The sequence below is a fragment of the Malania oleifera genome, chromosome 1 (genome assembly GCF_029873635.1).
Source record: "Malania oleifera isolate guangnan ecotype guangnan chromosome 1, ASM2987363v1, whole genome shotgun sequence".
In the NCBI taxonomy this organism is placed as follows: domain Eukaryota; kingdom Viridiplantae; phylum Streptophyta; class Magnoliopsida; order Santalales; family Ximeniaceae; genus Malania; species Malania oleifera.
Window position 1 is genome coordinate 86511700 of NC_080417.1, and position 11836 is coordinate 86523535.

The 11836-nt window shown below is 34.6% G+C and overlaps 1 protein-coding gene across 1 annotated transcript; it reads left to right on the top strand.

The window, feature by feature from the left end:
* Positions 1 to 2237: 2237 nt before the first annotated feature.
* LOC131146718 (protein GLUTAMINE DUMPER 4) lies at positions 2238 to 2635 on the top strand. Its single transcript, XM_058096510.1, has one exon. It carries the CDS (start codon positions 2279 to 2281, stop codon positions 2633 to 2635), a length of 357 nt encoding a protein of 118 aa, XP_057952493.1. The 5' UTR covers positions 2238 to 2278.
* Positions 2636 to 11836: the final 9201 nt, after the last annotated feature.

Here is an 11836-nt window from a genome sequence, read left to right on the forward strand (position 1 = left end):
AGCGCAATCTAAAGGGGAACTTGTAATTAATCATATTGATCATCGAAAATACTCAACCTAAATAATCAATCTAATGTCGAATTAAGCATATTGATCATGGAAAATACTTAACTTTTTTTTTCTTTTTGGAAAGAACCGGAAGCCACCCGCATAGTGGTCCCATCCCAAGTTTATTAATAACTCTCACTTATAGCGGAGGAATACCGTGAAAACAAAATGACACTTATATAATAACTAATAAAACACATCATACATCAACCAAACAAAAGAAGAAAACAAACCTAAACCAATACCAAAAGTAAACCAATTAAACATACTTCATATAAGTCGTACTCATCTTATCCAATCTATACAAACCTTTGATAACTCTAAGAAGTTGGCTACTATTTGTAAACAAACTATTCCTCCCTATGACACCTTGTCGAGTTAAAGCATCTGTCACTTTATTCTCTTCTCCATATAAATGATTTATAGAAAAAATCTAATGTCAACATGTGACAATTATATCTAATGAAATAAATGCTACAAAGAGCAAACAAAAATTATGTCTTGTGTGTTTATTAAAGATGATTAATCAAGACAATAAATTAGTACCATATATATATATATATAAACATTGTGTTTTTTTTTTCCATATTTACAATCTTTGTAGTATGAATATATCTATGTGATTCCAAACATCAAGTTTTTGAAAAATATTTCAACCCTTCAATCTTTAAAGCCCTAAGAAAAAATATACGTAGAGAACAAAACACCTCAAGTCTTAAATTTTGACTTTACAGCTCATATGGTTCGACGGAATAGTTATTCATTTCAATAAAATGGAATATAGTTTAAGTTTTGAAAATCAAGGAAGACATTTCGTAAATCAAAAGTACCCTTATTTGTGAACCTATTTCAATCTTTCTTATCAATTGTGTTTAACTCACCGAAGATTTCTATCATACGTATTACGTAATAGGAAGAAAACACAAACCCTTTTTTTCTCGTGAAGAGTACTTACAAATTGTATCAATTCTCAAAATTAATAAACTCCAAAGATGTTGCTATTTTGCGTGCTTCAAACTTGTGCATGCATCTCCCAATGAAATCATTCTAAAATTAATGAAACAAAATCATGCTACTTCAATTTTTTTTTCCCACTTTGCATTTGTTCTCTTCCTCCAATTTAGAGTAAGAATGTACGTACCTGTCCAAATTTTCTGATCCGTAGCTCGAAATAAAGCTACAAAAAAAACAAAAAATCACTGACATAAGAATGTCCAAACATGGCGTTATTGCGTACCCAATCGGAGAGCTATGCTTAAGGTGATATAATTCTGCGAGCAATGGGTAAAAAGGGTAAAGCCGGGGACTAATTGCGCGGCAAGTACACGTCTAGTGGGTCCCACAATAGGGATAACCCAGGGCCCTTTGCCCGCCCTTCACGCTCATTTTTCCTTTTCCCGTTGGTTGCTTCATTGAAGCAACATGCCTCTCCGGCCTATCGTATTTACGAAAACACCCTGCAATCCTTAGAAAATTACCCTACGAAATTAAGTAATTATTAGTTAAACCCTACGTTACTCCCTCTTTTTCCCTTGTAGAAAAAATAGTGTTGAGAGTCTGGCAAGAGATGTGTGAGTAGGTGTCATCCACTTACTTCTTATTATGCAAATTCGTTATGTGACAGGTCCATGATCTTAGCATTTTTGTTTGAAAAAAAAATATATCAAATTCAGATACAGTATGTTATGTTTGAAATGAAATTTCGTAATTCAGTTTATTTATGAAATAGCTAGATTGCCACTAACTTATTCTTATTAATTCATTCTTAGGAATAGATTATAATTATGTAAATTAAACGTGAAGTAAACGATAGATTTGATTTTATTTGTGTACCGAATATGTAATTGGGGTATGTATTATTTGAGTTCAATCCAGTCCTGCAGCGTAACACTGGGAATCGTCATTACTTATCTCAATACAATTAAAATATAAGTAGTTAATTTTGGATGCTAAATGTGTAATGATGCATTGATACTTAAATAATACAATGGTTTAGGGATCCGAAAAAGCAGAAGCAAGAATCTGCTGCTCTGCACTTGAAAAAAGCAGAGGGCATTTGAGTCGCTAAAAAAATCATTATTGCCCTTGTCCTCATCCATGCACTGTGGAAATCCCTATACATTTTCCTTCACCTTTAAATACACCGGGGCAATTATTAAACCTTAATAAAACAATTTTAAAAGGCTAGAAACAGGTTAACCAGGGAAGGAGGAACTAAGAAGGAATAATAATGCGGGAGCTTGTCCGGCCGACAAGCAACACCACTACGGCAGCCGTCGACGACTGCGGTTCGCAGCGGTCGAACTCTCCCATTCCTTACCTGTTTGGGGGCCTAGCTCTCATGCTGGGTCTCATTGCCCTGTCACTGCTAATTCTAGCATGTTCCTTTAGAAAGGTGTCCTCGTCTTTTTCTTCTTCTTCTCCCACTTCATCATCGAGGGAAGCAGAGGAAAAACCGGTACGGGCCGCCGTGGCCATGGAGCCGGAAATCGAGCCAAAGATCGTGGTCATCATGGCCGGAGATGAGAACCCAACATACCTGGCGAAGCCCGTTTCCTCAACAGGCCAGGATGAGCAAAAAGTCTAATATATATATATATATATATATATTTGCTTCCCTCTTTCTCATTTTATTTTATTTAAATGATTCTTTATTGTCCCCTTCTTGATTCGGGCCTCCTTCTTTTTTTGCCCTTTTTTTGTTTTTGTACTAGTTTGGGGTTTGCGGGAATGTATAAATTGTTTGAGTTAAAATGAAAATTAATAAAACATGCAATCATAAATTATATAGGTTTGGATTTCTCTCCTTCTTCAATTTTTTTGATTATTATTATTATGTTTTTTCGAGAAATTTTGCATTTTTAATTGTATGATATTTTTTCATTTTATTTTGAAAATAAATACATGGAAGATATAGTATGCGGGTGCTTGTCCGGCCGACAAGCAACACCATTACGGCAGCCGTCAACTGCTGCGGTTCGCGGCGGTCGAGCTCTCCCATTCCTTATAGTATGCGGGAGCTTGTCCGGCCGACAAGCAACACCATTACGGCAGCCGTCAACTGCTGCGGTTCGCGGCGGTCGAGCTCTCCCATTCCTTACCTGTTTGGGGGCCTACCTCTATCGCTGGGTCTTATTGCCCTGTCACTGCTAATTCTAGCATGTTCCTTTGGAAAGGCGTCCTCGTTTTCTTCTTCTTCTTCTTCTTCTTCTTCTTCTTCTTCTTCTTCTTCTTCCAATTCATCATCGAGGGAAGCGGAGGAAAAACAGGTAAGGGCCGCCGTGGCCATGCAGCTAAAATTTGAGCCGAAGATCGTGGTCATCATGGCCGGAGATGACAACCCAATATATATATATATACATATATATATATATATATACATATATATTTGTTTCGCTCTTTCTCTTTTTTTTTTAAATGATTCTTTATTGTCCCCTTCTTGATTCGGGTCTTTTTTTTTCTTTTGTTGTTGTTGTTCTTGTTTGGGGTTCACGTTTGCGGGAATGTATAAATTGTTTGAGTTAAAATGAAAATTAATAAAACACGTTGTTATAAATTATATAGGTTTGGATTTCTCTCCCTTGTCAATATTTTTTTTTTACTACTATTAGGTTTCTACGTCAAATTTTGCATTTTTAATAGTATGAACTTTTTCATTTTATTTTGATAAATACATACATGGAAGATAAAGTATGACTAGAACCCTAATCAAGTGTGGTAAGAATCATAGGACAAAACTTTTACTAAACCGTCCCTTCTCCTACTAGGGAACCAATTCAAATAAATAGGTCTCAATTTTCTTTTTTAAGTTTGCATATCTTAGAAAGGATAAAAGAAAATTAGTCATGCATCTTTTTCTTTTCCGTATATACTTGTTTATGGTATCATTTAAGTTTTCTAAACTTGAAGTTAAGTTAACTAGCTTGATATTTGATTAAAGCATGAGAAAGGAAAAATTACTTTAATGTTGCCACAACAATAAGCTTGTAATTTTCGCTAAAATTAAGCATACTTTATGATGCTCAAGTTGTACAACTCTGTCAATTTTTCACGTTTATATTCAATTTTTTTAGGTTCATGTGGATGCCCTTTACAACATAGATATTGTTCATCTCATGTATGTATAGGCAAAGTTTAAGAAAAAAAAAATGCTATAATCAATGGGCATATCATTAAGTTCAAGTTTGTAAGACTATTTTTTGTGGAACTGAACATAATATGTGTACCTATAGATGTTAGAGGAATTCAATTTTGATAAGGTATTGTCATGGAGAAAAGTCCATGTGGATCGTTCAGGTTTGCCATCCATTAATTATCCCCACTACCCAATATATAACTATTTATGTAACTTTCAAAAACTAAACATATCTAAAACCTATAAATGGGAATCAAATTACAAGAAAAAGTAACTTAACTTATCCAAATCTCAAAACTTTTTCACTATTCTAACTTGAGAATCGAAGGGTTTTTCTAGAGTCTGAATCATAGTCACCAATTTTCTTGTTCTTTTTGTCGACATCCCATTTTGATCTGAGCTTTATATAGCAAAATTTGGGTTTTAAAATTTAATTTTAGTGCCCTCTTGAGTCTTTTCCTAGGTATAACTTTTCATTCAAATTTAAAATTTATATATAATTTTGTAAATATTCATTAATACAATGAAAATCGAAAAATACATGAATACATAAAAAAAATACATGGAAAATAAAAATTGAATACATGGAAAATGAAAACAGAAGCAAAAAAAAATGCATAAAAATAAAATGTGGTGGGCTAGCATCTTCATGTTTGCACCTGCACACAAAAGAAAATTTTAGTTAGAAATGGGGTAATTTCAAATCAAAATTAAAGAAAACACAAATCAATCAATCTAGTTTAATTTGATTGATCAATCAAATTCTGATTATTTAATAAGAATTAACTGGGTTGTTCCCCTTTGAGCCTGTAAATAGTAAGCTTTAGGAGGCAAATTGGAGAAAAAGAGGAAAAAGAATTGCTCACTGGAAAAAAAAAAAAAAAAGGACAAAGGCAGAGTGATTGAAATTGAGAGATTAGAAAAAGACTAAAGACCACAGATTGCAGAGAGTGGAAAAAGCTAGGCAGTGGAAACTTAGAAGATATCGAGCAAATAGGAAGCATGTTTGCAAATTAGGGATTTAGAAATAGAGGTTGGTTTTTTTAATTTTGTATTGATTAGTTTATTTCTGCTTAAATTTCCAGAATGCTCAAAATTGTTGAGTTTTAAGATTTAAGACTTTGTAATTCAAGTTCAAATTTGAACAAAACTTTGAACATAACGCAACTTTAACCTAATGAACCGAAAAGAGAATTCCTCCCAAATACTCTTAACAAGCCTAGGTACTTGACACGAATCCGAAAGCCTTGACCCAAATTTGAATATGAAAAGCTCCAGTCCATGTACCAGAGATCTAACTCGGAGACCTGGGTCAGCTTGACCTGAGTCCAAGTCAATTGACCCAAAGAGCGAAGACCTAGATCAACTTAGACCTAGATTTGTTGACCTATTGACCCAAACCCATTAGACCCTAGAAATAGACCCAAGACCCAATTTAGAACCCATGTTAAACTGACCCATATTCATAAACCTAAATTAAATTCCATTGGGCCCAACCCAATTAGCCATGCCTTAATTAACTTAACGGACCTATTTAACATAAATTCGAAATTTGTCTTAGTCCAACGCTTTACAACCCATTTGAGTGAGAAGCATATTTACCACCACTTGGGCCTAGCCTCAAATTGGCTTAGCCTAATTCAATTCAATTTTCCAAAAGTCTAATTAACACTACAAAAAAGTTGTTTTTAGGGACGAAACTATTAGTGACGGATTCAAATTTGTCCTTAATAGTGTCATCACTAAACCCAGAAAATAGCGTGAGAAAACATTTTTCGTGCAAAAATTATGTCAAAAAAATATTAGCGATGATTTTTACGGTATTAGTGACGAATTTGGTCCGTCACTAAAAAACACTTAATAGTGACGGTTATTTAACCGTCACAACTATGATTTTTAAAAAAATGAAAAAAATTATTTCACAATATTAGTGACGAATCTCCTGATTCGTCACTATTAGTAGTTATTAATGACCGATTATGGACCGTCACTAATGCTCTTTTATTTAAAAAAAAATAGAAAAAATTTAGAATTGGAGTATTAGTGACGAATCTAGGAATTCGTCACTATTAGTGCATTTTAGTGACGGATTTTGGACCGTCACTACTACTCTTTTATTTGAAATAAATTTAAAAAGTTTGGAATTGGAGTATTAGTGACGAATCCCTAGATTCGTCGCTACTAGTTCTTTTTAGTGACAGATTTTGCACCGTCACTAATGCTCTTTTATTTAAAAAAAAAATAGAAAAAAATTTAGAATTGGAGTATTAGTGACGAATCTAGGAATTCGTCACTATCAGTGCATTTTAGTGATGGATTTTGGACCGTCACTAATGTTATTTTATTTAAAATAAATTTAAAAAATTTAGAATTCGAGTATTAGTGACGAATTTAGGGATTCGTCACTACTAGTTCTTTTTAGTGACGGATTTTGGACCGTCACTAATGCTCTTTTATTTAAAAAAAATAGAAAAAATTTAGAATTGAAGTATTAGTGACGAATCTAGGAATTCGTCACTATTAGTGCATTTTAGTGACGAATTTTGGACTGTCACTATTACTCTTCTAATTTTAAAAAATAAAAAAAATTTATTAATGAATATTAGTGACGGTTTTGAAACCGTCACTAATGCTCAAAAACTTAAATCCCCAGAAATTTCCCTCTTTCCTTGCCCGCGCATGGTGCTTCGCCCATAGCTCCCTCCTCCTCTCGGCCTGCTCTTCCCTCCTCCCTCCTCCCTGCACGTAGCTCCTCCTGCCACTTAGTCTCAAGAAACCGCTGTGCGTTGCCCCCGTTGCAGCGTCTCCTCGTTGTAGCTCATCGCCCCGTCGCCACTCGTCGGCCCATCGCCAACCGCCGCCTCCACCAATCTTAGGTATTGCTTCTTCCTCTTCTTCTTCTTCCTCTTCTTCTTCTTCTTCTTCTTCTTCAAATATTTACGTGTGTGCGTGTGTGCATTCGGTTTTTAATGGATTCTGTCCACCACCTGTTCAAGAAAATGACTCAGAGAATTGATTTGGGATTAGATTTTTTTTTTAATTTCTTGTGGATGTCTTCATGTGGTTGCGTTGAGACTTGGGAGTGTCAACTTTTATGATGTGCATAAAGATTGGTTGGCTTTGCAGGGAGCTTTATTTTGATCTTTATAGCTAGTTTATATTTGATTTATTTTTCCTTTTTGCTCTTTTTCTATAAAAAAACCTTATCTTTATAAATTTATAAATCGTAACTTAGTAATTGTGAGTATTCAATAATGAATTGTAGAAATAAATTTAATTAATAAATTGAAGATTTATACTTAATTACTGAGCTTGCTTATTCTTTTTGGGGGAATTGGAAGTGTTTCTTTTATTTTGCCACCTTTTAGTTTGTACTGCAACCTCTATTTCTAAGATCACATCTTACTATGATGACATTGTTGTTTTACTTGGGTGTTTTTGTCCAGTGTGGGTATCGTAGGCTTAGTAAGAAGGGCCACTAGCCAAAAGGGGTCAGGGTGGTGATGGCCAAGTTGGACTGCAGTATGTTATGATGTCTGACGATGCCTGTACATATATGGCTCGATCAGTGTTTTCTTATCACACAACTCTTGCGACGGGGAGTTACTGGCATAGTTATGATAGTTTTGAGTTGGACCGTGTTCTAAATATGCATATACATGATTTAAACACTTTACTGGGCAAAGTCACAGGTCTGAGTACCAGACGAAGGGATCGTACAGTGCATGGGCCTATACCCTACCATAATCTCTGGAACTCTCACTTGTAATGATGCTGGGTTTTGTGTTATCAAGGATTTATATATGTACTATATATATACATTACAGTATTGATAATGTGCAACCTATGTAATCGTTTTCAAATAAGAATATAACTGTACAGTCACACACTGATGTAATATCTTCCTTTTTACAAAGAAGTGTCTCACCCCAATCTTACAACCTTATTTTCAGGAGTTATAGGAAATCGGTCCTAGTCGTCTAGAGAGGCCATGGAGCGTAGGGTCTTGTCAGTTAGTGTAAGTTTCTGCACGAGTACTGGATTGTTAGCCTGGTAGGTTTTTTTGGGAATGTAATATAGTTATGTTTTACGTGCGATTGAAAATATGTAAGTAACATTTAGATTCTCTGGTATGTCTATTAGAATCCATATGAATGTTTATGTTTTTCGCAATATATGTGAGTACAGATCATTATGAAAGATATGTCCATGTTAAGGGTGGGTAATTATGTATTTTATCAAGACTTGTACTGGATATGTATGTATAGTAGCACTCTGGGGCCGTATTAGGGGTCAGGACGTTACAACACACATAACGGATTTTGTTGACCTTATACGTCACGCCCGGTTTTGATAATGACAAATACTCATTATATCTAATGAGTGTTTGAGGTTATGTGTAGGAACTCAAATTGACTATCAATATGCACATAGAGAAAGTGAAGAGCCAAGACCCAATCATTTTATGTTGTAATATATTTCTTTAATGTAAAGGGTCTGTAATAGTAATTAGGGCTTATGGCTTGTAATAATTGCATTCATCACCTGCATGATCTAATAGGTAAGCTCATAATTCAAATGACCTTAGAAAGACCTTAGGAATTACCCTTCGATCGACCGACACCATATTTTTTCGATGCTTTCAAAAGGACCTAGAAATGGCCTTAGAACACTCATTCATGCTCATATATGTTAGGAACATTGAATAGGATGTTTGTGAATCAAAACATGACCAAAACACACACTTTGAACACTTTCAATCGACTGACCTTGGCAGTTCATTCTACCCCGGTCGATCGAATATAGCCTGGGTCAATAATTTGACCCAGTCGACCAAACCATATAGTTCATTTATACCCCGGTCGACCGATCCTTGGTCCAAGTCAACGGTTGACCACGTCCCAGTCGACCGAAACCTCCTGAGGTCAACATTTTAACCACCTGGTTGACTGAGCCCAAATTGCATTGAAACTGTCTATTCGATCGAGGGTCCTTAGAAGAAATCCTAACTATCTCATTGACCGAATCGCCCAGTTCAAAATAGTTTGGTCGACCAAACCTCGTTGAAATGAAAAAATCGCCTCGAACATATACGTCCGGTCGACCAAGTCCCCAGTTCAAAAATATTTTAGTCGACCGAGCCATATGAACTTCGGTCGACCAAAAGTGTTCTGGTTGACCAGGCCTCTCAGGTTGCCCCGATTTTTTACCATAGTTAATTTTTTAAAACAGGGTTAAAATAATAAAAACATCATTAATCTTTTCTAATAATTCCAAACATGCCCCCAACGGTTATATTTCATGGGGTGTCTATATATACCCCTTCATTTGGGAAAATTAGTAAGAGATTAGCATATTTGATTAAGAAAAATTCTTTGAAAATCCAAAAACCTATAATACTCATTTTCATACTAAAACCACTCATACTTACCTTCTCCTATAACTCATACTCTTTGTAAGTTGATTGAGTGTTTATTGCTATAGGTTTGCTCTCCTATTTGTATTTGATTGATTCGACTTTAACTATAGCTAAATCAGAGTATTCTTAGGGGGCTTTGTTCATAAGCCTATCCTAAGAAAACTCGCCTAAGCTTCCGAGTATTGCATTTGTGCTGTAATATCTTAGGAAGCTTGTATTTGTCTTTGTGTTGCAAAAACTCTTTCAAAACGTACTCAAATATCTTGTGTGATTTATATTGATATATCTTTGAGAAGATATTTGTGTTTGGAATATAGATCTTTGTTGCAATATCTATTTGCATATCATTTGCTGAATACAAAGACTATACACCTTCTGCAAACCAAGCATATACGTCATCTACTATTTACATGATTGATATATGTAAATAGCTAAGAAGCATTAAAGCTTGCAATTCATCATAAAAAACTATTTTTATAGTAGCAAGCTGATTGATAATATTTTTCATCTCATTCAAATGCTCAGTAATAAGACCACCATCTTTATATTTCAAATTCACCAATTTTCGGAAAAGAAAAGCTTTATTTATAGCCATCACTCATATCTTTAGGCTTTCGGCTATCACCCTCAATACTCGAATCCTCGAGCTTGCGAGCTTGAGGCGGGGTCGTAGGCACAATTGGCCGAACCCTGATAGCATATCGTGTGCCTTGTTTATATTTCTGCACTTTATATTTACTGCACATGTATGTTATGGGGTAAATGATGCATATGACTTAATTCCACATTATATTTATCTACGCATTTGGAAATTGCATAGACAGACCCTAGGTTGTGTATATACTATTATTGAATAGATTAACTTAGGAGAAAAAGTTTTAAATTCTAATTCACCCCCCCTCCCTCTTGGGAATACACCAATTTTAACAATTGGTATCAGAGCCTCATTGCCCTAGACTTAAACGTTTTTGCAAAAAGATCCCAATGGCTCACTTTGGTGTATCCCCATTCGGTGAGAGACAATCACTTTCCAGTCCTCCATGATTTTGTGGTGTCGATTACACCACGTGGAAAGTTAGAATGACCATATTTTTGAAATCTATGGATTGGAGGGTCTGGCTTGTGACTGCTAAAGGAAGATGTGCACAAATAAATGAAAATGATTTTAATATGATTAATTATAATGCCATGGACATGTTATATCTTGCATTAGATTCTAATATTTTTGTTGAGTTTGTGGCATATCAGACTGCAAAGGATATCTGGGATGAACTCAAAAGAAAATATTGAGATCCCAGGAGAATGAGACCACCACTTAGGAAGTGGTAAATGATGGGATTAATGCGTTAACAGAACAGGAGGTATATGACTCTATCTCTGCATCTATTGATGATTTTTGTGTTGAATGCTGTAAGGAGTTTTACGTTGAATCATTTATTGAAAATAATGCTAGTTCTGTTGTTGATGCATGCGATGATTCTTGTGAACAATTTTGTGATATAGCTTGTGCCGAATCATCTATTGAATATTGTGAACATTCTGCTATTGATGCACCTGATGATTCTCATGTAGAATACAAGAATATATTATGCATCGAATCATCTGTTGAAAGTTGTGATTTTATTGTTAACGTTGCATGCATAGATTCATGTGGAAATTATTGTGTCAATTATTTTGCTGAATCATGTGCTGAATTGAATAATAAAAGTATGCTGTCATTTGAAAAACTAGAAAAGACTTTATTAAAAATGAATAAATTTCTAGTTAAGATATCTAAGCATAAATCATTTTTGAAAATTGAGAATAAAGGGATAGCTATACAATTAAAAGAATTAAAAGATTATCATGCTATCCTCGAGAAGAGAATGATTGAGAAGATATTGAAAATTATCTTCTTAGAAAAGGAAATAGATGATTATTCTATAGTTGCACCCAAAGTAGAATATAAAAAGAATAATCATAATGAACCCTTAAGAACCAAAAGAAATAAATTTTTCAGAAAGGGTTCAGATTATAAGTTCCACAGTCATACGAACAAGTAAGCATAATTTGTCACATGCATATAAATTTCGCTTATCTTGTAAAATGAAAGGGCGTATCCGACTTAGAAATGCTAGAAGAATGGACAAAAAAATGATGTGGGTTATTATGAAAGCAAAAAATCGTAGGTCCTAAGGAAAATTGGATTTAACTTATATTACTTTATTAAATGTTTCCTTAGATCTTAGGCTTAG